Here is a 27,946-nt window from a genome sequence, read left to right on the forward strand (position 1 = left end):
GTGATATCTATGTGACTAGATCTAAATTTCTCAAGTAATCCTCTTTTTTTCCCTCTTATTTATTTTAGTTGAGGTACTTATGTTTCCCTAATTTGTTTTTTGTCTAATTATATAAATTTCTCGGTCTCGAATTAGTTAATATATAAGTTGCTCATGTATATTTAGTAGGGATGTTAATCGGTTGTCCGGTTATTGATTATGGGCCATACATATTAATTTTTTTGTGTTATAAATTGTCAATCATAAATCTAAACCTTCGGATTTTGGCCTAACTCATCGAGCAAATGGAACTCAAAAATTTTATGTTGTACTAATATGAGTATATTTCAACTAATACATTTTTTTGTTTTTACATGCACTTTTTTTATGTTAAGATTAAAAGTAAAATAAATAAATAAATAAAACTGTCATAATAATAAATCAAAGATAAACTTTAGCTTACATTTGTAAAAGCAATAGTTTACTAACTATTAAAATTTTGAAAAAACAATTGAAAACTAAAAACTAATGATAAAATTAGTAGTAATTTTATTTTGGGCTAACTCTGTCTCTGGTTAATTTTGGTTATTGTGTGCTATTTAATATAGGATCATTCAGATTGTGTATTTTCTCACACTATAATTTTTTAACTTTATCTCTATTAAATTATCAGATTATTCAAGTCAACCCATAAGATCTCTATATTTTGGTTTTTGAATTGAAAAAAACAGAAGAAAACGTTTAAAAGATTTTTGCAAAAGAATAGTATTATACGTACACGTATGCTGTTCATTGACACACACAACTCAACAATATTTGAAATGGTTTTATTTTCGTATGGTGAAAGAGACTAAAAGAAATGGAAAGCTGCTTATCCTAGGCTTTTAATGTTCATTGTACAATGGTCCCTCTCAAGTCTCAATAATTATTAGTAAGATATTTTTCATCTAATCCAATTTTGGATGTCAAATGTTTCATTTATTCAGACTCCATAGTTCAACTATCCAAAGAGCAATTTCTGAGTAAAACTCTCATGTCCATAACTAGATTGATAAGTGAATCGGTGGAGCTATTCATGGTTCAGCCTATCGAATCGGTTAAACAACTGGTTGGACCGAATTACAGTAGCAAAAATAATTAAATATATTAAAATATAGTGAATGATAGACAAAAAATCCATTGTAGAAAAGTCTACAAATTTATAAAAGTTCAACAAATTAAAAGTAAGGAAAAGTTTAATTTTAATTAATATTCACTATTAATATTTTAATAGAATTAATAACATTAAATACCTACATCAGCATAATAAAAAAGAATACCTAAAATATTGAACAAAAATGCTTTCTTATTTTCATGATTCTTACAAATTTCTAAATTAAAAAAATAAATCTATTTAATATAAGAAAGCATTTTTTGACAGAACCATAAAAAAAGGACTACTCAAGGATTTCATTTGTTATGGACCTGTTTTTTAAAAAATGAATATTTTAGACCAAATTCGTATTTTGATCATATGTTTAAGACCAAAATCAACCTTTACTCTAGAAATAAATCAATTTGCTATTTTATCAATCCAATTTTCCGTATGCCATATGCCACCTATGCATTATCAAGACAAAAAGTTGCTACGGTTCGGTTGTCATGAATAATTACCATATAATTACTCATCTAGAAATCACGAGATATAATCTTGCAAACCGAACAGTCCATAGATATTATACGGTTGCCATGAATAATTACCATATAATTACTCATCTAGAAATCACGAGATATAATCTTGCAAACCGAACAGTCCATAGATATCTATAATATGAAAAAAAAGCAAAAAAAAAAAATATTTCACTACAACCAATATAGGTACATGCAAAGTTCCTAGAATATACCATTGGCATAAAAACGAGATGTCACGTGCAGAATTTAGGCAAGAAGAAAAGGTAAATGTTATTTGCACACACTCAAAAACATATATCCAAATGAATATTGTGTTATTTGCAGCAATAGTTATTAATAATATTTGAATGTAGCAAGCTCACATTGGTTATATATACATTGAACACAAACTCTCAAATGTGCAGCATTTGCTGCAGCATGCATGGTGTCTAAAATCTAAATCTAAAGGCGACACACGAACTAAAGCACGAAAACTATAAATATGACGAGAAACAATATTAGAACCAGAAACAATTTAATCATGAGCCACCGATTTGAAGATATTTTGTTCAGGTATTTCATCAAGGCATTACTAGCACCTTCAACATTTGCTAGTGACTCATCCATGTTATCGTCAATCCTGATCGTTTAATCCCAAAAATATCGAATCAGAAAAGGAGTAACATGGTGCAGTCCAACAGAAGATCTTCTTACTGAAGTATATGAATTTGATACAAGACAGGGTGAAAAAAAGTTCAACGGTTTTACCTTATCGCCAGCTCCCCTTGCTGCGCAACCATTGTGGCCAAATGTGTGAAAATCCCACTGAGTTCTGAAATCGTAGACTCTACGTTTTGAAGAGCAGTGGCCCGACTGTGATGAATGTTTTCTTGCCGAGGAACCACCTGCTGCAACATCGCAGCTTCCATTTGAGGGGAGGGACTGGCATCAGTACCCATTCGTCGCCTGCAAACAGGAATTTTATATTGAGGAAGCAGCTACTACTTGTAGGGACTTGCATTGCAAAATTGAAACAAATTTTTAAGATCTTAGGGAAACGAAACAACAATACTACTGTTCAAGTCACGGTGGTTACTTCTAAGTCTGGGGCACTTACTATTTAGGATTGATAAAATATAGTACTTCATTACTAGGATTTCTCCTACCTCTTTCAATTGAATATGAATCATGCAGATTAGCTCAAAACATAGAAATTACCAAGGGCCTCGGGTTATCTCAAATTTATCTAAGTAAACATAGATTAGCCAATATTATTTTTTTTCATATCTAGGCTAGCCGTCAGTATTAAAAAGGTCCCTTATTGAACACGGAAATCAGGATTATAGCTACCAAGAGCATGCAGTTACCATATAACACAACTACATAACCACAAAAAAGTAAGTATATCATATATAAGAACGTACCGTAGCTGATTGGGCTCTGGAGTACCACTGCCTATTGCTCTGAAATGAAGAAAGATAGAGAAGGAAAGTATTAGAGGTGAAACATATTTATGTACAAGTGTACGACAGAACAAAAATAATATGAAAGGCGTATCACCAAAGGTGGGCAAAGATTTAGGAACTAAAGAGACAAAAATGATGCATCATCAGTATTCCAAAAGATTGTTGGATGAGCTTAAATAACAAGATAAACACTGTGAACTCTAATTTAGAGATGTATAATACTCATGTACATATAATTTTCATACCTCAGTGAAACTTGTGAAATTCAATTCATCCCAAAAACATTTTCCCCATAAACAAACATTTCACACCCAAGCATTTTACGCCACAGTAAATGCCATTAAAATAACAAGTATCTTCACCACAATGTGTTTATCCAGCACAGACAATATTCAACATTTGTAAAGGACCAGCCAAAAAGAATTTACACTGATTGTTGCAGATTTGTTCTGGATGAATCAGATGAGCTCAACCATGGGGGTGGTTCTGGCATGGTATTAGGTGGTTGCTTTAAAGCAAAAGGATTCTCCCTTGATACAGACGTGGAAAATAACTGTTTCCGGTTCTCACGAGCCTTGATATTCTGTTGACAAGGAAATGGATAGGAAAAAGATCCTAACTTTGCCACTCATGGATAATAATGTAAACATGAACCATAGGAACTGTACCTTTGTTGTAGTGGTCAATACATCTTGAAACTGCTTGGTCACATTCATAAGTCTGTTCTTTAAATCATCACAAACAGCAGTCAAATGAACCACTCTATCCCCCGTATAATTTCCATCAGCAACCTCCATTGTTTGGACGTTTTGCAGCTCAGAAATGGCCATATTAAGTGCTGTGATGTCATTTTTTATCAAGGCGGTTAATTCTTCATTTTCCTTGCTCCGATCATCAAAAATAGACGACCTTTTGGTTACTGTAGGCATAAAAGTACATATTAAAAGGACAGCATAGTAATAGATTGGAAGTAAGCTATCAATTATTGGAATATTGAGCATAGAATCTTATACTATCTCTGAAGGGATTATTTTAGGCGTGTTAATATGTGATGGAACGCATATTGCATTTGGTGACACTGAATGCAAATAAAAGCCAACTAGAAGAAACAGTAACCAAGAATAACTGAATAATCAAATAACCAAAAGTTGAAACTTAAAAGACGGACATGGAACCCTGTGCAACGAAACGAAAAACATGAAGGAAGCCGACAAAAGGTGTTCCTAAATCATGATTTTCAGAAAGTCAAATAAGCAAGGAAAAGATGTCAAATAACCAAACGAATGAGCTTGTGATCCAATATAGCCGGATTCACACTGTCTAATGTTACTCAACTGCCAAGACTAGGTCTAAAAATGAGCAGAAAAAGAGTTAAACATGTAAGACATCAGCTCCTTCATTAGCAGTGGCAGAACCAGACTCCGATTCAACGAAAAATGGAGTATAAATGTTACTCAACTGCCAAAATTAGGTAAAAAATTTAGCAGAAAAAAGAGTTAAACATGTAAGACATCAGCTCCTTCATCAGTAGTGGCAGAACCAGACTCCGATTGAATGAAAAATGGAGCATAAATATCGTTCAATGCAGAGAGTTTGATAGGAAAATTTTGAAAGACATCAGCTCCATCATCAAGTATTACGGCAATCCATACCCAATATTCATCATTTAGTAAACCAAAATGACAATCTAAGCTTCGTGTGGCCGAAATCTGCTAAAGTTTTATCACTAATTTTCTACACTGCAATCAATCGGCAGATCAATTAACACAAAGGAATGGCTCAAAAACACTTCGATTCATCATTTCACACAAGCAATCAGAGATACACAATTACACATCCATACCCTGACATTTAATTGAGTAAATAAACCCCATCGAAAGCATAAAATCAATCGGAAATGCGAAGAAAGCATACAATTAGACAGGCGATCTATTTTCTGCGCGGTTTGGTGGACGCGAAGGCCGATTCTGGAAGCCTTCTTATTGAATTCCGACCTATCCGGAGTCACTGCAATTGATTCGTTCAGCTGCGGCGGCGGCGGAGCTGCTGCGTTTCCACCGATCCTTCTCAGCGTCTGCGACAGTGAGACGAACTCCGACGTCCGATCACGGAACGGCGAGGCACCGACGGCGGCCATTGAAATGAAACGTGCAAAAAATTGAGGATTTGTTTTGCAGTGTTGCCGAAGCTGATTGATAAAGCGTGTTAGGTCTATTGAAAAAGCGCTATTCATGTTTGGTTAGTAGTTGCTGTCACTGTTAGCATGTGATTATGAGTTTTTATGACAATTTTCATCACATTTATTCTAAATTCTATATTAACTTCTAATATTTCATTTAGCAATGAAGATAACAATTTTCATCACATTTATTCTAAATTTATGACAATGAAATATTAGAAGTTAATATAACAAATAAAAAGTTTTTAGTTTTTACTGAGAGATATTTCAGATTTGATTTAATATTTTTTTACTGATAAAAGATTAACAAAAGTAGAAAGAGAGAATATATTTGTATATATTGAAACGTATAAGAAGAGTGAAAATGGAGGAGAGAGGTTGCGTCGAGAAACGATTTATTTATTGCCAAATAGGAGTCGCATGTCAATTTATTATTAGAATAGCAGCAAATATTTTATGAAATGCCTTAGCTGATCCCTTATGCCGAAACCTATCATTAAATAGCAAAAATAATTACATTGGTCACATATTAGTATTAGTATCGAATAAATTGTTTCGTTTACACTTCTTGATTGGATACTAATATTGTTCATCATGATTTCACTAGTCATAAAATATACAACTAGTAAAATTGCATTCGCAAAAATCGAAGTGTAATACGTTGCATTATTACCAAGTAATTTAGCATGCTTGTGCATTTCTAAAAAAAAATAGTCGACTTTTGTCATTTTCATACAATGCATAAAAATTTAGTGACTTTCTCGGCCAGCAATATTCAACATGTTATACAATAATCTATAAACTGTTGTCTAGCGTTTACTATTGTTGTCTAGCATTTATACTATCGCTGGATATATAGTGGTATGGTGTCATTTTATAGACCGTTGTCTAGCGTTTATACTATTGCTATGTAACGTTTATAATATTGCCGGATACGTGATGACATGATGTCACTTTAAGAGGTAATGTTATTTTAACACGGACCTATCCCATCAAATTGTAAATCAATTACTTTATCAAAATTCATGGCACATTGCCACATTCAATTAAGCCAATATTTCTAAGCCGAACAAACTATTTAAGGTACTAATATTACTTTCTATAAAACGAATTTGCATTTACCAAAAACAAAAACACAAGAAATTGGGCCCAAAATGGAGAAAGCCCAATCAATTTACCTACTCGATTTCACCTATATAATGCTTCGATGGTAAAAACTAGGGTTTTACTTTTACCTGCTCTCCATCTCCGTGCAAAAAACCCTCCTTCCGCAGCTGATCTCACAGCGATGGCGCCCAAGCTCACCAAAGCCGAGAAGAAGGTCTCCTACGACAAGAAAATGTGCCGTCTGATCGACGAGTACGCTCAGATCCTGGTGGTCGCCGCCGATAACGTCGGATCAACGCAGCTCCAGAACATCCGCAAGGGTTTGCGCGGCGATTCCGTCGTTCTGATGGGGAAAAACACCATGATGAAGCGCACCGTCAGGATCCACTCCGAGAACACCGGCAACACCGCGATCCTCAACCTCGTGCCTCTCCTCGTTGTAAGCATCCTCAATTTCCTCCGATCGCGGAATTTTACTGTAGAGAATCGTGCATGATCTATGCATGTGTGTAAGTGTAACGCGTGATTTACGATTTTGCTACTGGTTTCAGTGATTTTTGATGCTGTTTGTGTATGTTATGTTTATGAATCGCGTGTAAATATGATTTGTTTAGCGAATTTTTCGGTTTTGGTGATCAATAATTGTGGATCTGTCGGTTTCTATCGTTTTCTAGCTGCTTTACGATATTGCTACCGGTTTCAGACTTTCAGTGATTTTTTATGCTGTTTGTTTATGTTGTGTTTATGAATCGCATGGAAATGTGATTTGTTTAGCGAATTTTTCGGTGTTGGTGATCAATAATTGTCGATCTGTCGTTTTCTAGCTAATTACTGGAACTTTTTTTTATGATTAATAATTTCGTCGCGATGTAAATGCAGGAGGTTTGTTCAATTTTTTATTCGCGTAATTGATAGAGTCAATTTGTCGTGGACTTACTTTATTATTGAATAATAATTAGGAGAGAGAATTCACGTTTTTTTAGACAAAACGCCCAATTTCCTGTAGCTTTAAACTTGATTGTTTATTGCTCTCTTTATCAGGGTAATGTGGGGTTGATCTTTACCAAGGGCGATTTGAAGGAAGTCAGTGAGGAGGTTGGCAAATACAAGGTACTAATGCTTGTCATTTCCTCATTTTTATATTGTAATTTTGCTTTTTTTTATATATATTAAAGATATGTCACGTTTGATAGGTCATTTTATCTTAGACCTCTACAAATTCAACAATAATATTAGGAGTTTCCATTCAATGCATGAATTTAAACTGATTTTTTGTTTTTCAGTTCTAGATTCTTGGATTATTGCGGATTGTTTAGTATTCTTTAATTAATGTAGATTATTTAGAACTTCTGTTGTTTCACTGCCCTCTTTGTTAACAAGGTGATATTTTTTGTTAACTAACTGTAAAAAAAAAAATATTTTCCAGTTCTAGATCCTTGAATCAATGTAGATTGTTTAGAACTTCTTTTGATACTGTCCCTCTTTGTCAACAGGGTGATATTGGTGTTCCTTTCCATTTCTATATTCTTGAATCTTGAACCAATGTAGATTGTTTTGGACTACTTCTTTTGTTACATTCCCTCTTTGTCGACAATGTGATATTGTTTGTTAACGTTTGAAGTCATTATCTATTCATTAATCTCCCCCTCTTTTATGACACCTTTTCTTCCATATTAGTGTTTGGGTTCATTAATAGGTTCAATATTTGGAATGTCACAGTATCTCAAAAGTTAGATCTTTATCTAAGGAAGTAATGATTTATATCATATCTTGCTTGCATTACTTCGATTGATAATATGCTTAAATTTGCTCTCCTTGCACAATATCAGGTTGGAGCACCTGCTCGTGTTGGTTTGGTAGCTCCAATCGATGTCGTCGTCCCACCCGGCAACACTGGGCTTGATCCATCACAAACCTCCTTCTTCCAGGTTCTCATCACCACTCTTCACTTCATTTCCCTCTTTTCCATTTCCTAGTTCAGTTAGAATCTCACTTCTCTCTCTTCCACAGGTTCTCAATATTCCCACCAAGATCAACAAGGGCACCGTCGAAATCATAACCCCCGTGGAGCTCATCCACAAGGGCGACAAAGTGGGATCCTCCGAAGCCGCACTCCTTTCCAAGCTTGGAATCCGCCCCTTCTCGTACGGCCTCGTCGTGCTCTCCGTCTACGACAACGGATCCGTCTTCAGCCCTGAAGTTCTCAACTTGACAGAAGACGACCTCACCGAGAGATTCGCACAGGGTGTCGCCATGGTCACTTCCCTGTCGCTAGCTATCGCGTACCCGACCATCGCAGCCGCCCCGCACATGTTCATCAACGCGTACAAGAACGCGCTGGCCATCGCCGTGGAGACAGAATACTCCTACCCCCATGCTGACAAAGTGAAGGAGTATCTCGCGGTGAGTACAGAATCGACCGTAGATTTTCTTGGTTTTTTGTTGTTGATGTGTATTTGTTTATGTATTGTTTTTGTGAATAATGCAGGATCCTAGCAAGTTTGCGGTTGCAGCTGCACCGGCGGCGGTTGCCGGCGGTGCTGCTCCGGCGGCCGCGGCCAAGGAGGAGGCGAAGGAGGAAGAGGATGAGGAGGAGGATGATGACTTTGTTTGCAACCTTTTCGACGATTAGGTTTATGTTAGTAGTTTTAAATGAAAGCTAGCTTTTGACTAATTAATTTTAGCTTGGTGTTCTTGTTTTGATGCTTACCTAGGAAATGGTTTCCACTTGTTACCAAAACATTTGAGAGGTAGTTTATGTTTAGTATTTGAATATGCAGTTATTTTGGATTGGCTATTGAAGAAAAGTTAGTAGTTGATGTTCTTAAAAATGATGCTTACTTGTCATTTTACAACTTTGCATATATTTACCAGTAGTTGTCTAAAACTAGTACTCCAAAATATTTTGTTTGCTATTAGTACTAAATTAAAAAAAATAACTGCATGAAAAAATCTATTCTTTGGACCTTTTTAAATTAGTACTTCTTCCATCCCACTTAAATTATTTAAATTCTAAGTGACACTTTTTTTTTGCGATTTCCTAATTTAAATGTTACAGTACAATTTAAGATATAGAAACGTCATTTTTTTACTTTATTCTTTATTTTTTACTCATAAAATATCAATACATAAAATACAACACTGCATAGAATCATGTGTCAAATTAGAAATGCTCCACTTAAAATGAGGAGGAAAAATGAGAAAAATAGAATTGAAAAAAGTGATAATATTAGTGGAGAAAAGATTTACTTCTTAAATATTATCAAAATTATAAGTTTACTAGTTTTGCGGTTTGTATCAAATGAAGAAAAGTGATTGGACGAAGGAACATGATTTGCATACAATAACAAAGAAATAAAATCACTAGTCACTATATAATACTACCTCCTCCATTTCCAAAATTAAAATATTTTTTTTGGTATTTGAATGTATTTTCAATAAAATATTTTATTCAAATTTTAGTAAGTGGGTTTCACTTGCATCTACCTACTCAATTTATATTTTATTTTAAAATTTAAACTCGTTGCATTATACGAGTAACATGCTAACCTATTTTATTAAACCTCTCGTGGATTTACATACATTATTATATATCTAGTTGTGACATGGAAGTTAGTGTTGATGCCAAGCTGGTGGAAATCCCATCGAAGTTCACTTTTCAAGTCATTGGCTCTTTCTTCTTAGTAAAGACTAAAAGAGGGTGCACTTTACATGTCATATTTAACATGGGGATGTCACAATGCATGTAATTTAGATATGATGTCTTCCTAATTGGTACTCCCTCCGTCCCGGATTATTAGACTCACTTCTTTTGGGCACATGATTTAAGGAATTGATATTTAAATAGTTAAAGTGGAGAGAGTAAAGTATTAGAGAGTGAAAAAGTAGGGGAGAGAAGAGAGAAAAAAGTAGGTGGAGAATAAAATAAGATAGATGTTTTTTGCTAAAAAAGAAAATGAGTCTAATATGTTGGGACATCCCAAAAAGGAAAGTTGGTCTAATACCTTGGGACGGAGGGAGTAGCATCTAATTATATTATATGCCATATGTCGCTTCACAGTTACTATATTTTAAAAGCAACATTTATCAAACCTACAATTTGGGTCCTCTATGTAGAAAATAGGTATTCTGGAGACTCATAGTAACTTAAGATAGATGAGGTATTATTTTCAATGAATATAAATTAATAGTTTGATAGGTTGATAAAATTATCCTAGTTTAAAATGTAAATTATTTTAATTGAATGTGATAATTAATCTATTGTAGATATTTGGTAGGCTGTAATAAACATCTATTTTAGTCATGTTCTAGAGTTGAAGAAAAAAAATACTCTTCCGTTCCATAATAAGAATCACATTTTGTCATTTCAGTCTGTCCCATAATAAGTTTTACATTTTATTTTTTTACCATAAATAGTAAATAGATCTTACATTTCACTAATTCACTATACTCATATTTTATTATAAAATCAATATAAAAAGTGGGCCTCGTATTCCACTAACTTTCTTACCCATTAATAATAAGAGCACATCCGTGCTCTTAGCTAAGAGTACGGAGGTGGGCCCGTACCCACTTTTACTCCTTGTCCTTAGTTAAGAGCACAACAACAACATCCGTGCTCTTAGGTAAGGACAAGCTCAAGGGTCCCATCATTCTATTATTCAGTTTAAATAAAAACATTTCCACAATATTAAAATGCATTAAAAATACTCGGAATAATATTACAAATTATAAAATATTCAAAAATTACATAATTAAAATCCTAAAAATTAAAAATTACATAATTAAAATACTAAAAATTAAAAATTACATACTTAAAGCGGCAGGATATTGTTCATAATATTCTTGTTCTTCGCACTCTGTCTCCGCAATGAGATTGGTGAAATTCATTTTTGAATTTTTTAGAGAAGGTTTGAGTGAGAGAGGAAGATGTATTTGATTTAGTTTTTGAATGAGAGATAATTTGATGTGAAAAGTGGAAGATGAATGTGTGTATTTATAGATATTTTGGGATAAAAAAAAAATCACAAAAATCCAAAAAAAAAACGTCCAAAAACGGCTCTATTTTTTTTAGAATCCAAAAATATATATTTTTTTAATTTTTTATATTATTTCGAATTATTTATGATTTTTTTTTTAAAAAAAGAACATTCGAATTTGCCAACGGCTAAGCCGTTGGCCAATTAGGACGTGCCACGTAGGGCTGGCATGGACGTGCTCTTAGCTAAGAGAAGCGTCGTACCGCCAGCACGGACGGACAGCTCGCAGGGGCGGACGGACGAGCTCGTGCTCAGCGGCACGGACGGACAGACGGATGCCACCGCTGCGGATGCTCTAAGTAGATCTTACATTACACTAATTCACTTTACTCATATTTTATTATAAAATCAATACAAAAAGTGAGCCTCGTATTCCACTGACTTTCATCCATTATTCTTTAAATTTTTTAAAACCAGTGCCCACACCAAATATGACTTAACCACGTAATCTAGAAAATTTATCTAAGAAATTGCAATTTATTATTTTGGGCTTCACCTCAATCATGGGCTTTGAGATACTAAACTATACCACCAATACGAGTAAAAAAATGACTTTTTTTTTAATAATATTCCAATTTTTTTTTCTCTCTCGTTATTAATTTATACTCTTATTAAAACTCAATTTTTTATTTTAGAATACGGAGAAAGTATATTAACTATAGTATAGTAATTTATAATTGCATATAAAACTCATATTGTTCTCAAAAATTTTATTTTTAAAAATATGAATAAAGTGTATATTAATAGTAGTAGTTTATAATTACGTATACAATGGAACCAAACATTTCTCCAAGTGGGATATCGAACATTTAGTTATAAAATGATGTTTTTTGTTAACCAAAAAAAGAAAATGATTTGACACTCCGCCATTGATGAAGCTGCCCCACTGGTCCTAAAAGTGCAAACTCTTTGTTTTTTCCTTCTCCTAAATATCGTCTCCTTTCTCTTCCTAACCTTTGATCCCTCATCCAATTCTTCCCCACTTCCCTATTTTTCTTTTTCTCCCATTTAATATTATTTTCTTTTCTATATATCTCAACGATAACCTTCCTTCTTCCTACTCATTTCCACTCAAACTCCCACGCTTCAATCTTTTTCCCAATCCCGTGAGTTCCCTCTTCCCAAAATCCAATCTTTTTCATTCCCTTCTCCTTTACTTGCTTCTTGTTTTCACACTATGTATGTGTTTGGAATGCCTTATTTTCTATGTAGTGTGTGGATACAAAAATGCAAGCATGTGTTTGTGTTTGCTTTATTGGGCTTTGGTTGAATGAATTGTGTTAGTGGTGGAGTAGAATTTTGGTAAAGGAAGGATCTTGATGTATGTTGACTTATTATAATTTATAGCTCTGATTAATCAATCAATTGTGTTTGCATTTTTTGTGATTCATTGAGTTGAATCGATTTCATTTTCATTCCCTTCTCTTTAGTTGCTTTATACACTATGTGAATGCTTTCTTTTATATATGAAGTTGTAGTTTGTAAAGACTTATTTGTGTGAATAGAAAATTGCAAGCATGTGTTTGCTTTATTGAGCTTTGGTTTCATTGAATTGCGTTAATGGTTGAGTAGATTTTTAGTAAAGGTAGGATCTTTATGTATCTTGACTTATTATAGCTCTGATTAATCAATTGTGATTCATTGAGTTGATTTTTTTTACTCCTCCTTTTCAAGATCTCTCTTTTTTTCATGTTTTCATCTTTTCCATGAGATTTCAAAGACCCTTTTTTCACGGGTTATCTGTTATCTGATTTTGACTGTCTCCTCCTCCTATTTTTGGCCTCATTTTCTTGTTTTTTTGCCTAATGCTTTTGTTATCATCTCTTCTCACCTTTGTTCATTGTTGAACTAGCGAAAACAATGAGGCTCAAACCCGTTTCCCCGGCCGTGGATTGCTCCTTCCAGCCCTCCTCCTTCTGTTTCCGAACATCCGAAACCGATGGCCCTCTCTCCCTCGTATTCGCCTCGAAACCCCTCTTGAAATCTAGGTCCCTCACCAAGATTTTGAGGGGCGACAGCATAAGGCGCTCCCGCAGCTTGAGTATCGATGATAAGCCCTCGTTCCACGTTGAGGCGGTGTCGAGTAGCCCCCGGGAGGAGGAGGGGCGCAGGCGGAAGAAACGACATTGTGCTATTTCGAACGAGAACAGGACTATTGGCAGTGCCACCCCCTTTGTGAAAGGGGGGAGGGATCAAGATTCGTTCTTGGAGTCACGTTTCGACTTCTTGGAGCCGATGATGCTAGGGATCAGGCCGGAGTTTCCCGAGTGGCCGGATAGGGAAACAGCTGCGTGGGCGATGGTTGAGCACAAGGCGAATAGTTTCGACATTCCCCTGTCGCTTAGGATGATCAAGAAGAAGCTGCAGCTGGAGGAGGGCTCTGCGGAGGCAGAGGAGGGCGAGGGTGGATGTTGCTCCGTGAAGGCGGCCTTTGCCTCGATGGTGTTCATCGTCGTCGAGATGCAGAGCTCCGCCTTGCACATGAGGGAGGCTCTGTGTGATGAGGATTTGGACGTGATCAAAGCGAAGGTGCAGAAGGAGATGCATCTCTCGTTCGTGTGGCTGTTCCAGCACGTGTTCTCGAGGACACCGGATTTGATGCTGCGTGTGATGCTACTCTTGGCCGATTTCAGCCTACATTCGACCTCCCTAAACACCGCGATAGGCGAGAAGGCCTCGTTGCTGGTGAGGCCTAATGATCAAGGGAAAAACTCGGCTTTGTCTATGGTGGACGCGGATAGGGGGCTCGCTGTGGAGGAGAAGGCAGAACGCGAGGCAGGGGATCCGAGCATTTATCCGAGTAATGAGTTTAGGAGCGCGGTGGAGATGCAGCTGTGGGATTCAATGGTGGATGAGGCTAACAATGTGCGGGGAGCTGGGGAAGGCGAGGTGGTTCTTGATCACGACGTCGTGAAACATTTCGTCTCTCCCGTGTCTGTGGAGATCGAGCCCGATACTTACCAGGATTTTTACAGGACGGACCTTCTGTACCAGATGTACTTGTCCCTCGAGCCTAATAACACTCTCTTGCTTCTGAACTATGCGCGGTTTTTGCAGCTCGTGACACGCGACTATCAAAGGTGATCTCTTGCTTCTGATGTATATGTATATAGGTGTGCGTTAAAAAAAAATAACTGAATCCTAATGCATAACCAAATAACCAAACACAGAGGTCATTTAGATCGATTTTGTTCATAACACTGAGATCATTTTTTAGATCGTTTTAGTTCATACGCTCGTATGAATTAAAACGATCTTAAATGGCCTAATTCGTATCTAAAAATAACATCCGTGTTTGGCTGAACATGTTATCCTTAAGATACTTAACGTCCGTCTAATATACCATCCAAAGTGAACGAACGCCTCGTTAACCTAATTTCCACGGCTTTCGTTTATCCTTCCTAGTTCTCACGTCGTGTTGGAACAGGTCCGAGGAATGCTTCAAGCGGGCAGTGCAAGTAACGCCACCCGATGGAGAATCATTCTCCGAATACGCCAACTTCCTATGGACGGTGAAGAAGGACTATTGGGCGGCCGAGGAGAGCTTCCTACAAGCCCTGGCGCTCGAGCCACACAACACCCACTTCGCCTCCCGATATGCCAACTTCTTGTGGAGCACCGGTGGCGAAGAGACCTGTTTCCCTCTCAGCACGTAGGGAGTCGTCTATCATCACTACCATCGTCGTCGTCGTCATCATCACTATCATTGTATAGTCATATATAAGAAGAATAAAATTCGCTCGTGCCTTGCGTTTCCGGGACTCTGGAAGCTCGTCCGCATGATCAGTGGGGCCGGAAACCCCGGAGCACGAACGTTGCTTTGTACGTTTGAGGGACGACAGTGAATAACCGATGAAGGCGAATGCGGTAGGTAGGGTTAGAGGAGAAGAGGAGAAGAGGAGGAAAGGGAAGATTTTTACAGCAGGTTGAAATGCAGCTCTGAATTTTTACAATTGTACAGAAAAAAGGTAGAAGTTTGTTTTACCTATTTGAGTGGCATTGTGTACTTGTTCACACTACTCAAAAAGAAAGAAACTACACTTGTATATTATTACTATAAACTCAGCAGAGGCGTCTCTCAATTTTTGTTTGTGCTAATTTTTGTTGATGCATAGATGTGAGAATTTGATGGATTAGAAAAACAAGGGGATCATGAATGGGTGCTTTTTGTTGATACTTAGCTAGGAGTATTATTTATATTGTTTTAATTTCATTAGTATAGATTTTGCTTATGGTTCAATGTCTTTTTAGTATTGTGTTTGTTTTTGTATAAGTGCATTAGTAAAAAAACATTTAGTAGTAGTATATCTTATACAAAAATTCCTTTTCAAGGTAATGTCCTTATATTAAAATGCATTTATTGGATTTAGAGGGTGCGTTATATTGCTAACTATTTAAGTTACTAACTCTGCTAACTCGTCAATGCAGTATATTAAAAATGCCAACACAGTGACATTAAAATGTCAACACATAATATCAACATATTATATTGAAGTTCAACAAAATCATGATGTCATTGTGTTGACATTTTTAATACATTACGTTGATGAGTTAGCAAGTTAGCAACTGAAGAAAGTTAACAATTGATCACACGTATATTTATCCACAGTTGAGAAACTTGAATTATTACTACTACATAATTTAACGTTCATAAAAATTAATTATTTTTCAATTATATCCATTATCTCACAACATACTTATTGCTTTTAGAGTATTAAAGTATTTATGTTTTCTATCATACTATAATCCATAATTTTTAAATATATTTATTAATCTTTATTCACATTAAATTTAAAGTGATATTTTTCTTTATTCATAATACTAATCACTTCTACTCCTTAAAATTAATTTTAATAACATTCGATCCTCTGTTCATAATAATATAAAATATCTGTCGCATTCTGTTTAAATAAATAAGTGAATTTTCATCGGCATTTGCATTCAAATTTAAATAGATAAAGTCTAAAGAGATAAGAAGGTTAACCACAGACTTTTTCAAGATAATGGTTTGAAATTTCATATACTATTATATCGTCATTATCATGCCGGTCACATTCGCCAGCCTACAATTGAAAAAGTTTGATCAATCATAAAACACATGTTGTTGAAAATTGAAATGGTAACTAATTCAATGGTAATAAATAAATTTGACAAACAATGATTTCCTTATTCAATGACTCAATGTGATTTTATGAGTATGGTTTGGATTTTCCCAAATAATTGACACAAAATATTAATAATCGGTTCTTGAATATATTAAGAATAGGCCTAAAATAATGATTTGATGAAGAAATAGTAAGTCATGTAGGTATAAATGATAATAAATTGATACTCCCTCCATCCCAGATAATTCATCCCAGTTTTTCATTTCGGTCCGTCGCACATAATTTGTCTCATTTCATTTTTACCATTTTTGGTAGTGGACCTCATATTCTACTAACTCATTTCTACTAACATTTTATTATAAAACTAATATATAAAGGTAGGACCCACATTCCACTAACTTTTTCAACCCACTTTTCATTACAATTCTTAAACCCGTGCCCGGTCAAAGTGACCCGAATTATCCGGGAGGCAGGGAGTATATTAAAGAAAAAAATAATTATGAATAAATAAAAAGTGATTTTGGATAGAGTATTTGTACGATAACGAAAGAATGAAAACTCGAAACAAGCGAAATGAAACGACAGTTTTGTACATTGAACTTCCGAATACTAGATATGACCTCTAAATAACGACGGCGAAGGTAGACGATGGGGGATAAGCTTCATCGTCGAGCCCTAAAACATGCCGATTTGATTTCTTAATTATGAATAAATAAAAAGTGATTATGGAAAGAGTATTTGTACGGTACCGAAAGAATGAAAACTCGAAACGAGTGAAATGAAACGACAGTTTTGTACATAGAACTCCCGAATACTAGATATGACCTCTAAATAACAACGGCCAAGGTAGACGATGGGGGATAAGCTTCATCGTCGAGCCCTAAAATAAGCCGATTTGAATGTAAATTCAAGACTCTACACCACTACAAAGTACCTAAACCAACTTAATGATACAACATTTTAGAGAACAAAAAGGGTGAGGAAGAAGCTAGGGTCAAAATATGAGCATATTCTGTTTCTATCATTGAAATACAAGACCTCAACTATGTGGGAACTAGCATGAACTGAGAGGAATATGGTGTGCCGCATAATTACCAGAACCAGGTGTAACGGCTATCTACGGCCTTGACTGAAGTGGGCACCAAGGGCATGCCCCTGTACTCACCCACAAAGTGGTTAACGCACTCGCTTCTTCTCTCAATGTGCCCTCCCAAGCTACTAATTCCACTAGAACCAATCTCGAAGATGTTACCTACACACACAATTCAAGTGAATCGACATTTCCCAGCAAAACGTTTACATTATTTAACCTCTAAAACTTATGACTTTAAAAGGTCAATTCAGACAAGTAAATTTCTCAGATCCTACGGTGAAGGAGATTAACAAGGACTGCTCAAGAAACGTATACTTTATTTATTGAACAAATTAATGTACCTTTCACCCATATAGGAGGAGCACCGGTGGCATTTGCGACAAGGAAAGACATAGCTATATCTTCACAATTCCTGGTGTATGCATAGTTGATTCAGGGAAATATTTGATGATTGGAAAAGGAGACTGAATGAGAAGAACAGTGCCTAATAAGATATTGCAAGTATTGAATTGAGAAGAACCTGTTCTTGGTCACATATTCTCGAATGGATGATGGCATCTCATTAGTGTACATACTGAGGTATTTCTTATGAAAGAAGGCAGCCTTGGAGAGAATCATGCTATATGTTCCTGTCCACCAGACAGACCACCATCCACTATAGATGTAAGTGTCCTGACCATTATTCTGAAACAACCAAAAGAGGATTCAATCAAAGGATAATGAACGTTAAACACTAAACACATGACTTTACTATAAACGAGCAATTTTTGAAGGAGCAAAAAAATACAGGCAATATTATACATAAGTGATCAGTTACTATCTCAACATCTAGTGGAATCAAGTATCACACCAATTGAGAATCTCAGCTTCATGATGAAGCAATTAAGTTATGTGTATGATTAAGAACTAAAGATGCCATGTATGAATTGATTATTTTGAGTCGCAGACATGATGATTATGACAATGTATGTGAACAAATATAGTCGAACATATTATTAATAGGTCCAGATTCAATGATAGGAAGACGAATAGAAAAGGAGAGTGCAGTCAGATTCAATGAAGAAATTTAGAAAGAGAAACTCTTCAGGAAACACAAATGCTAATAGTAGGCATGTGACTTATAATGCAGAGCCTCAACAACACTTTTTTCTGCCAAGTTAATTAAGAGATATATGTGAGCAGAATGCCAGTACATACCAATTTATCAACCCAGTGAATACGAGGCACAAATCCCACCATTGCATCAGGTGCACTTTGCCAAACACTGAAAGCAAATTCCACAGTCTCGCAGGGGAATATAATGTCATCATCAATTGAGAAGACCACATCAGACTTCAAATCCTTGATTTCTTTAAATCTGTTATTTAAGCTGTCTTCCTTGTTAATATCAAATCTCAATTCAATTTCCCGGCCATCTTTGGAATTAACCTTTATAGCATGATTTAGAAACTTGATAAGAGACTTTAAAGGAGGGTTGGGTTCACTCCAAACAATATGTATAGAATCAAGCCCAGGACACGATGCATAATGGGATATGGATTTCTTCAGAAGATCATTTCTTTTCCATGTGTTAATCAGTAAGGTGTACCCTTTCCTGCAAAACACACAAAGTTAGCATTAGCTCAAAAAATAAAAAACCATTTAGATGCATGTGGTATAGATAACATATGTCTACTCATGGATACAAGCTCTATCCATATTCCAACACAATCCTTGCTTGATAACACATTTGTGCAAAATTACAAAAAACAATACCAAATTTTAGATATCATGAGACTATGGAATTTAAAAATTTGACCAGTTAATCAAATGCAATAAAAAAACTCCCACCCTGCAAATACAGTAAACAAGCATGGACATTGGACACTGATGTTCTCACTAAACTTGCAGAGCATTGGCAAAAAGTATCTGCAGTCTGTAAACCCATGAAAAATTGATTTCTTTACTCTTGCAAACACGGTAAAATCACTTAAACATTATCTGTAACAATCAAGTATCAGAAATGGAACAAAATTGCAAATCAGGAAGTTTCTAACATTCATTCTCACATTACATCAACAATAGGCATCTTAATTAAAGATAGTTAAACTGACCAGATTCCAAACCAGATACACTCGTAAGAGGAGGTAACACCCGTTGATTTTATTCCAATCAAGTAAATAGTAACATACGAAACATAATGAAACCTAAACGCTCTCATAGACAAAGGTAACTAGCTCCAATTCCGGAAATGAGAAATAAGCACAAGCTTGCATATATACGAGCAAAAATCTGGATCAATCATTTCAAAACAAATACGAAAATACAGAAATACTTCCAAAATTGTAAGCTACAATCAATCTAGATCAATAATTTAGAAAGACAATAACATAACTAAGCACATTAAATAGCCAAATCCAGTAATCAATAAACACTAACGCCAGCTTAAACCGAGCTCAAACCGAAAATCACAACAAAATCTGGATCAATCATTTCAAAACAAAAACGAAAATACGGAAATACTTCCAAAATTGTAAGCAACGATCAATCTAGATCAATAAGTTAGAAAGACAATAACATAACTAAGCACATTAAATAGCCAAATCCAGCAATCAATAAACACTAACGCCAACTTAAACCGAGCTCAAACCGAAAAATCGCAACAAAATTGCAGCGGATTCGCTAGAAATCTCACCGAGGCAGAGAGGATCCGCGCTGAGAAGCATCGTATCGGTTCCATCCGCCGTACGGCGCCGCCGCGCGGCTGGCGAGCACGATCAGCGTGAGCAGCGCGCAGCAGCCGAACAGCAGCTTCATCTTCGCCGATCCGACGGCGGAGATCGCCCCCTGCCGAATCGTGCGGCGGCTGAAGAGGCTCGACCTCATCGTTAGGCTGCGGAACTGCTCGAGGAATGGCGCGCGCTTGCTGACGCGGTGGAGGAAGCGTAGGTTCGCAGGCTGCGGCGGGTCCATACAACGGCGGGCGGCGGCGGTTAGCGGAGATCAGCTCACGGCGGCGATGACGTCATCCCTCGCCCTCGATTTCATCAGTTTATATTCAATTGTGAGAGATAATTCAAACGGGAATATAGGAGCCCTTGATAAATGAAGTTAAAGTTAGTTACTATTATCGGTTTTATACAATTTTTTTTGTAAAATATCTATGGGCTAGAGTAGCCGTTTACTGCTCTATCCTCCAGGATAGTCGAGGTATTTTTTTTGGTACGAGATTTAAAAAATTTATTAAAATGCACTCCGTTCTAAATTTATAATCACATTTTATAATAAAAGTCCGTTCTATATTTATAGTTACATTTAGAATTTTCTATATTTGAACATAAAATTTTACTCCATTATTCACTAAAATTACACCCAAATGCCATTATCTACATTAAAATAAATCAAAACAAAAATAAAAAATCAAAAAGTAAAAAAGGGATTCACCTTCAACCAACTCACTCCATTTATTACACACTCCATCATCTCACTTCATTAATTACACACCCATCAATTCCTTAAAATCCGTGCCATAACTAAATGTGACTATAAATCTGGGACGGAGAGAGTATGTTAAAGATTAAAGTGAAGATGATAAAGTAAATGAGATAATAAAGTAAGAGAAAATTGTCCTCTTTGGTTCTGGTATGGGTTTTTAAGTAATGTAGAGGAAAGTGAGTTGAAGAAGTTAGTGGAGTAGGGTCCTACTTTTATACATTAGTTTTATAATAAAAGGTGAGTGATGAGTTAGTGGAATGTGAGGTTTACTTACTATTTATGGTAAAAAGTGAAAGTGGACAATTAATGAGGGACGAATGAAATATGAGAGTGAATATAGTTTTTGCTGAAAAAGAAAATGAGTCAACTATCTTGAGCGATTCAAAAGGGAATACGACTCAACTATCTTGAGACGGGAGGAGTAGGACCTTCAAGGCCTCAATCATTTGCAAGTTCGTAACATATCACTATTATTTGTTGAACGGGTTAATGAGTAATCATTTATGATTCTGTTTATAGGAGAAAGAAGAAATTAAAACAAATTATTGTTTTCTAGTGACAAATTGACGGTAATCGGATTTTTTCCATTTTGTATAGTGTTAGTGAGTATGACATTGGTATCTAATATTAACTCTCGTTTTACTAATGCTAAGAAGATAAGGTGATCATTTTTTAGTAGTCGTTTTCGTGCTCAGACATTCTAAATGCCTATTTTGTACATCCGAGTAATGCTAAAAATGAAATGTTACTTGTGTGCATGGTTCGAGAATCACACTATCAAGGGTGGATTCGTAGCAGTGTCTTTTTTTTGGTATATAAGTATAAAATCACGCTATTTGGAAGGAAAATCCTTTGTTTATGTAAGAGGAAATGGATAGAGCTAGTGTTGAATGATTTTGAAGAAATTTGGCGGAAAAGCGAGGAAAAAAACGAAATATTCTTAGTGGTCCGCGTGGACCGCTATGCATTTCGGGAGATGGCTCAGGTCCTAGTCTGCGGCCCACCTCCTTGCCCTCGTGGCGTACCCATGGTTCAGCTCCAAAATTTCTTTGTTGTGTGTGCTCTAATTATTGGTTGTTTTAATTGGGTTATTATAAGCACCTAAGAAAGTTATGTTCATATTAGCTAGGTGTACATTTTATTACAACAACCATAGTTGACTTGACTGGGCTTAACTGGATTTAGGCCTATTTAAGCCTACTGTGGATCTACTTATATTGGCCCATTTAAGCCAACGATGGATCTATTTCTATTGGGTTTAACAGTTTACATCTAGCCGCATTTTCTGACTTTTATTTGGGCTCGTTGATTTCATGAACATGTACAAATCAAATTATTTATGAACTTATTAATATAATTATGTATGACCACTAATAAGGAGAAAATGTGGTTTGTAAACCTAACCCTTTTTAATGAAAAAATGATCTTAATAAGAAACTGATAGTTAGAGTATATTAAGAGTAGGGACAAAATAGTACTAGCAAAATCAATACTAGCTCCATCTGTATTCAAAAAATAGAAATATTTGAAATAACACGAGTTTAATGCACAATTGATAAAGTAAGTGAGAAGAATTGGAGTAAGTGAGAAGAAAAGAAAAATGAGTAAAGTAAGAGAAAGGAAGAAAAAAAGTAGTGAAAGTAGAGTTACTGGAGCATGGTGTCCATGTTCTAAGATTCTAAAATTTCTATTTTTAAGGAACGGCCCAAAATGAAAATAGTTGTTATTTTTAAAAAATGGAGTATAATATTATTAAACTAAAAGAATAAGAAATAAACTAATAAATGACAAAAAGAAAAAAAACAATTTTAAAAAATAAAATAAGATATTGATCTTGCAACACTCAACAAATCCAAACCACTCCCAAATAACAAATGATAGATTTGATGGTCACAAGTAGCAAGAAAAGCTAATCATATATAGTCCTAAAATTGGGTACCTAAACATAAAATGGTCTTGCTAAGTAATTTAAAAACTATGGACAATATATACTATGGACAAATTTGCGTTGGCAAACTTTTTCAAATAAAAAAGTAATTTAGAAAATGACATTCAATAATCGAATTTTTTTATGTGAGAAGTAAAGGGCATTCACCAAACTAATTTTCAAGATTATCTTTTCCAATTAATTAATTACGACGGCTCACATAATACCCACTAATTAATCTATATTATCCTATAGTAGTCACCATAAGGAAAGGAACGAGACCAACTAAATAAATTTAATCAAAACAAAAGTAGCATAGCAAAAGAATAATAGGTCATTAATCATTGACTTATCTTATGAGGATGCCAGCGTGGCAGCTCTGCATTATGTAATTGGCAGATACTCCACAGCTCATCAACAAAGGGAAATGATTAATTAGCATTGGAGTAACGAATAAAATTGATTAAAATTCAATTAGAATAAACTGATTATTTAATAAATTGCATTATCAGGTAGTGATTGACGTGAAAACGAGGTTTATAAAGCCAAAGCATATTCGCATATCATCAATATTGAATATACACTTAGGTCTGTGTTAAAATGACAACCACTCTTAAAATGACACCGTGACATCACTTATACAGCAATATTATAAACGTTACACAACAATATTACAAACACTACACAACAATCTATAGATTGTTGTATAGCGTGTCGGATATTGCTGGACAAGAAAAATTGTTATATAAGGTATAAAATATTGTTGGCCGTCTTTTTTTATCCTTGAAAAAAAAAAAAATTGCCGCGTGACAGCTTATTATTCGCCACGTATACAAATGATTGGCTAGGAATGGTGGTATGATGTTATTTTAAGGAGTGGTGGCACCCTAACATGCTCCTATACACTTATGCAGATGTAGCATGTGATAAAGGAAAATACAAAATTAGTGAAATAAATTTGAAGTATGGAGGAATATAGTAGTAATTTTTTAAGTAGTATATATATAACTATTTCAAATTGGTAAATACAAAATCAAATTAAAAAATTGCAACATACATCATATCTTGTAGCAACAAGTTGCACACTTCTACTCATTTCTTAGTACATGGTCTCAATTGTGATTTAGAACTCATATTATACTAGCTCGCCAATATTTAATTCACTTATTTGTTTACTCATCGAAAAAAAATAAACTTCTTAGTGGAATGTCAAAAGTTTAATGAATACAACCATATTTGAATCTCAATTTGCCATAAAATTCTCGATGAGAAGAGCCCAAATATGCCTAACAAGGTTATAGGTACGTACAGTCGCACAGTAGTTGTCTAGTGTACGTACCAAACCGATCTTCTCTATGAGTTTTGCAGTACTCCTTCCGCAGGATCTCTATATCAACTTAATTAAGCACACTTCTCTTGTTCTAAGTATACCTAACTTAATTAATAAAAATTATTGGTGTAATGTAAATGATGAAAAAGTTTTACTATAAATGTAGTGTTTGTGATAGTTCAAATACACTTGGTGGAAAAAATAGTGAGCCATATGATACAAAATGTAAATAAATTAATTATTGAAGATAAATGAAAAGGAACTAATTTTGTAGATTTATTATACTCCATATAAATATGATTTTATTATTTGGAACTTTGGAAAGAAGAAATAGCTAGCTAGCCTCTCATTATTAGCAATGTAAATAAAACCCTAAGGTCCACAACATTTTTATTATTTTAATAAAGCATCTTGTGCAGCCTCCCAATTTATTTGAAAAATGTCAATGATTGTATAATAAACTCTTACTTTTAGCTTCTAGCTATTATTTTCTTTCAAACATGTAGTCGTAATTTAAACTCAAATCAAGCCATGTTCAATTGAAAAAGTCGTCAAACTCAATTAGCAAAACAATTAAATATAAATTCTGATAATCAAAAGCTTTTTACCACCTTGATTTAAGCCATGATGCTGGACTTTAATTCTTTATGTCTATTTACCTTGTAATTATTTCGTTATAAATTAAATGATTCAAATTTTCTATTCATTAGATAAGGACATCGATTAAACTGCTATTCATCATCTTAATTGGTTGAATTCTTTATCTTTAATTATTTGGATGAAGTTTCACCTAGAGCCTTCTTGAATATATAGACAATTACTGTTAGAAAGAGAAAAGTGGTTGGTATTAAACAAAGGTTAATTAAAGTTTTCCCAGTTTAGGTACTTCTGGAAACGTCTCATTTAACTTGTATTTACCTTTTCTATTTTCAATGTTTTTTAAAGGTAAAAAATAAATAAATGTCACAGACGTATTAAAGTCTCCTACGTTAGATGTTTAGCTAAATACCATCGAGTCATTTCATTGGTCTACAAAATTAGTTAATCTATATCGTATGAAAGTTTTATCTTTTACGAGGTGAGTCAAATTCTCCAGTTCTACTAATAATACTAAAACGTAAATAGAGTAAACTCGGATTTAGGTGAGATTGGAGTCGATTGATCATAGTTCTACCATCGAGTCATTTCATTCGTCCACAAAATTAGTTCATTTCTATCTTATAGAAGTTTTATCTTTTACGAGGTGAGTCAAATTCTTCAGTTCTACTAATATTACTATAACGTAAATAGAGTAAACTCGGATTTAGGTGAGATTGGGGTCGATTGATCACAGTTCTTTGTCCTGCCTCTGTCTTTCGATGCCACGAGTTTCGTTCTTCGATCCGCTAGTAGACGAAAGAGAGAGAAAAAGAGAAAATCCAAGGGTGGTTTGGGCGGCGATCTCTCTCGTCACCACTGTTATTCAATTCAACAATTCTTCGTCACCAAAAATTGAAGGTTTAACACATTCATGGACCTCCTTTTGCCAGCTCCCCTCCCCACGTCGCTTTCACTAATTCAAGCCAAAATTCAATAGCCACAATTTGCATATAATACAAATTAATCCCAAAGATTATAAAACTCTAGCATGATTGATGGTCGGTTTGTATCATAATCAAAGAAATTAAGTCATCAAGTGGGCCCCACCTCCCCCCTCTTACAACTATTCCTCTATTTAAACATATCAACCACTTTCATCCAATCCAACCATCACTCACTACCAATACTTGCCTTTGCTTTTGTTCCTAGAGAGATTTAGAAGATGGAGAACAAGGAGGAGGATGTGCGATTGGGAGCCAACAAGTTCCCGGAGCGGCAGCCGATCGGCACGGCCGCGCAGACGCAGGACAAGGACTACAAGGAGCCCCCGCCCGCCCCGTTGTTCGAGCCCGGTGAGATCACTTCGTGGTCGTTCTACCGGGCCGGGATCGCCGAGTTCATCGCGACTTTCCTCTTCTTGTACATCAGTATCCTCACCGTCATGGGCGTTCAGAACTCCCCGTCCAAGTGTGCATCTGTCGGGATCCAGGGCATCGCTTGGGCTTTCGGTGGCATGATCTTCGCTCTCGTTTACTGCACCGCCGGAGTTTCAGGTGATTTGATTTAATTCGATTTGATTTGACTTTAACCCCTCCACCCACCCATACTAAAAACAAAAAAAATACGTTTTTTTTTAAGTGTGTGTGAGTTGGCCAAGCAGTAGAGTGATAATATTTAAGACCTGAAGGTCTAGTTTGAGTCCATCAAGGCACGTTTTACATTAATTTAATTTAAAAATAAGATGTTACTGAGATTAGAATTAGACCTTCTCATTAACTAACTGAGAAGGTTAAGACAAAGAAAAAGGTTGTAAATATCGAGGTGGAATATTGCAGGCGGACACATCAACCCTGCGGTGACGTTCGGCCTGTTCTTGGCGAGGAAACTGTCGCTGACGCGGGCGGTGTTCTACATGGTGATGCAGTGCCTTGGGGCCATCTGCGGGGCCGGGGTGGTGAAGGGGTTCCACAAGACTCTCTACATGACCAAGGGAGGCGGCGCCAACGTGGTCAACCACGGCTACACCAAGGGCGATGGCCTCGGGGCTGAAATCGTCGGGACGTTCGTGCTCGTCTACACCGTCTTCTCTGCCACCGATGCCAAACGGAGCGCCAGAGACTCCCATGTCCCGGTACGCGCGCATATATATATTTTAATATAAAATTAAATTAATTTATGGTGTATTTTAATTTTGGATTTTGTGTGTTTTTTTAGATATTGGCTCCATTGCCAATTGGATTTGCAGTGTTCTTGGTGCACTTGGCAACTATTCCTATTACTGGAACTGGTATTAACCCTGCAAGAAGTCTTGGAGCTGCAATCATCTACAACAAGAAGGCAGCTTGGGATGATCATGTAAGTTATTCCCATAATTTTTTTATAAATTGCTAAAATAAAAGAAAGAAAAAAGACAGATTGAAAAAATAATTTAGTATTTTTAATAAAAAATAGACCCATTTTATCATATATACAAATTTGTGCTATATAAATATAGACTAAAGTTGATGGAAATGTTGAAATAGAAAAAATAAGACTATTTTTTGTGAGCAGATACAATATATTTTATTTTTCTGATCCATTGTTTTCTTGTGATGAAATTGCAGTGGATTTTCTGGGTCGGACCATTCATCGGGGCGGCCCTCGCGGCCCTATACCACGTGGTGGTGATTAGAGCCATCCCATTCAAGAACAAATGATAATGTTCTTTCTTGTCCCGCACAATGAAAGCAGTCCCTTTTGATCATTCAGCTTGTATCATTAAATTTGTTTGAAGAAACAATATTGAGATGAAGATGATGATGTGAGAGGGAGACTGAAAAACATATCCATATTGTAAATTTCCATATTTTCATATTTTATTTGGTTTGCTGTGTGTATTAAATCAACTGTGTAGAGAATGTCAATTATGTGATGGGATAATGCTGAATAAAAAATGGGAGGGTTTTGAAATTATTAAATGTTTATGTGGGTGTCATATGCCAACTTGTCATGATAAGAATTCACCTGCCCAAACCTACC

The 27,946-nt window shown here is 35.5% G+C and overlaps 5 protein-coding genes across 6 annotated transcripts; 3 read left to right on the forward strand and 2 right to left on the reverse strand.

The window, feature by feature from the left end:
* Positions 1-1,945: 1,945 nt before the first annotated feature.
* On the reverse strand, positions 1,946-5,280 carry SYP31 (syntaxin of plants 31). The gene is made up of 6 exons (XM_048110561.2): positions 5,010-5,280; positions 3,764-4,014; positions 3,524-3,678; positions 3,054-3,092; positions 2,398-2,595; positions 1,946-2,269 (listed from the first exon to the last, which is right to left on the reverse strand). The coding sequence occupies exons 1-6, from the start codon at positions 5,230-5,232 to the stop codon at positions 2,110-2,112; spliced, it is 1,026 nt and encodes a 341-aa protein (XP_047966518.2). The 5' UTR covers positions 5,233-5,280; the 3' UTR covers positions 1,946-2,109.
* A 1,227-nt stretch (positions 5,281-6,507) lies between these two features.
* Positions 6,508-9,212, forward strand: LOC125202067 (large ribosomal subunit protein uL10y-like). Its single transcript, XM_048100388.2, has 5 exons — positions 6,508-6,820; positions 7,423-7,491; positions 8,211-8,309; positions 8,392-8,784; positions 8,870-9,212. Exons 1-5 carry the CDS (start codon positions 6,563-6,565, stop codon positions 9,011-9,013), a joined length of 963 nt encoding a protein of 320 aa, XP_047956345.2. The 5' UTR covers positions 6,508-6,562; the 3' UTR covers positions 9,014-9,212.
* Positions 9,213-12,378: 3,166 nt separating this feature from the next.
* On the forward strand, positions 12,379-15,488 carry LOC125205632 (uncharacterized). 2 transcript variants are annotated; one of them, XM_048104683.2, is made up of 3 exons: positions 12,379-12,526; positions 13,273-14,500; positions 14,848-15,488. In XM_048104683.2, exons 2-3 carry the CDS (start codon positions 13,281-13,283, stop codon positions 15,074-15,076), a joined length of 1,449 nt encoding a protein of 482 aa, XP_047960640.2. In that variant the 5' UTR covers positions 12,379-12,526; positions 13,273-13,280; the 3' UTR covers positions 15,077-15,488. The 2 variants fall into 2 exon arrangements, with proteins under 2 accessions (XP_047960640.2, XP_047960651.2); XM_048104694.2 differs by lacking the exon at positions 12,379-12,526 and having other exon boundaries at positions 12,579-14,500.
* A 1,811-nt stretch (positions 15,489-17,299) lies between these two features.
* On the reverse strand, positions 17,300-20,697 carry EPC1 (Nucleotide-diphospho-sugar transferases superfamily protein). The gene is made up of 5 exons (XM_048089483.2): positions 20,293-20,697; positions 18,816-19,212; positions 18,139-18,302; positions 17,960-18,030; positions 17,300-17,777 (listed from the first exon to the last, which is right to left on the reverse strand). The coding sequence occupies exons 1-5, from the start codon at positions 20,568-20,570 to the stop codon at positions 17,617-17,619; spliced, it is 1,071 nt and encodes a 356-aa protein (XP_047945440.2). The 5' UTR covers positions 20,571-20,697; the 3' UTR covers positions 17,300-17,616.
* A 5,388-nt stretch (positions 20,698-26,085) lies between these two features.
* On the forward strand, positions 26,086-27,885 carry LOC125200877 (putative aquaporin PIP1-4). The gene is made up of 4 exons (XM_048098690.2): positions 26,086-26,481; positions 26,764-27,059; positions 27,143-27,283; positions 27,532-27,885. Exons 1-4 carry the CDS (start codon positions 26,151-26,153, stop codon positions 27,622-27,624), a joined length of 861 nt encoding a protein of 286 aa, XP_047954647.1. The 5' UTR covers positions 26,086-26,150; the 3' UTR covers positions 27,625-27,885.
* Positions 27,886-27,946: the final 61 nt, after the last annotated feature.

The sequence above is a fragment of the Salvia hispanica genome, chromosome 2 (genome assembly GCF_029641045.1).
Source record: "Salvia hispanica isolate PSC_SH4W2 chromosome 2, Shi_PSC_v1, whole genome shotgun sequence".
Classification (NCBI taxonomy): Eukaryota; Viridiplantae; Streptophyta; class Magnoliopsida; order Lamiales; family Lamiaceae; genus Salvia; species Salvia hispanica.

What these genes read in the sequence shown, in the direction of transcription:
- SYP31 (XM_048110561.2), bottom strand. Translation starts at nt 5,232, where the DNA reads ATGGCCGCCGTCGGTGCCTCGCCGTTCCGTGATCGGACGTCGGAGTTC. An exon ending in AATAGATCGCCTGTCTAATT is followed by an intron (nt 4,015 to 5,009) that starts GTATGCTTTCTT and finishes TTATGCCTACAG; the next exon opens with TAACCAAAAGGTCGTCTATT. An exon ending in TATTGACCACTACAACAAAG is followed by an intron (nt 3,679 to 3,763) that starts GTACAGTTCCTA and finishes CCTTGTCAACAG; the next exon opens with AATATCAAGGCTCGTGAGAA.
- LOC125202067 (XM_048100388.2), top strand. Translation starts at nt 6,563, where the DNA reads ATGGCGCCCAAGCTCACCAAAGCCGAGAAGAAGGTCTCCTACGACAAG. An exon ending in ACCTCGTGCCTCTCCTCGTT is followed by an intron (nt 6,821 to 7,422) that starts GTAAGCATCCTC and finishes TCTCTTTATCAG; the next exon opens with GGTAATGTGGGGTTGATCTT. An exon ending in AAGTGAAGGAGTATCTCGCG is followed by an intron (nt 8,785 to 8,869) that starts GTGAGTACAGAA and finishes TGAATAATGCAG; the next exon opens with GATCCTAGCAAGTTTGCGGT.
- LOC125205632 (XM_048104683.2), top strand. Translation starts at nt 13,281, where the DNA reads ATGAGGCTCAAACCCGTTTCCCCGGCCGTGGATTGCTCCTTCCAGCCC. An exon ending in GTGACACGCGACTATCAAAG is followed by an intron (nt 14,501 to 14,847) that starts GTGATCTCTTGC and finishes GTGTTGGAACAG; the next exon opens with GTCCGAGGAATGCTTCAAGC.
- EPC1 (XM_048089483.2), bottom strand. Translation starts at nt 20,570, where the DNA reads ATGGACCCGCCGCAGCCTGCGAACCTACGCTTCCTCCACCGCGTCAGC. An exon ending in TTCACTGGGTTGATAAATTG is followed by an intron (nt 18,303 to 18,815) that starts GTATGTACTGGC and finishes TGGTTGTTTCAG; the next exon opens with AATAATGGTCAGGACACTTA. An exon ending in GAATATGTGACCAAGAACAG is followed by an intron (nt 18,031 to 18,138) that starts GTTCTTCTCAAT and finishes TGCATACACCAG; the next exon opens with GAATTGTGAAGATATAGCTA.
- LOC125200877 (XM_048098690.2), top strand. Translation starts at nt 26,151, where the DNA reads ATGGAGAACAAGGAGGAGGATGTGCGATTGGGAGCCAACAAGTTCCCG. An exon ending in CTGCACCGCCGGAGTTTCAG is followed by an intron (nt 26,482 to 26,763) that starts GTGATTTGATTT and finishes GGAATATTGCAG; the next exon opens with GCGGACACATCAACCCTGCG. An exon ending in CCAGAGACTCCCATGTCCCG is followed by an intron (nt 27,060 to 27,142) that starts GTACGCGCGCAT and finishes GTGTTTTTTTAG; the next exon opens with ATATTGGCTCCATTGCCAAT.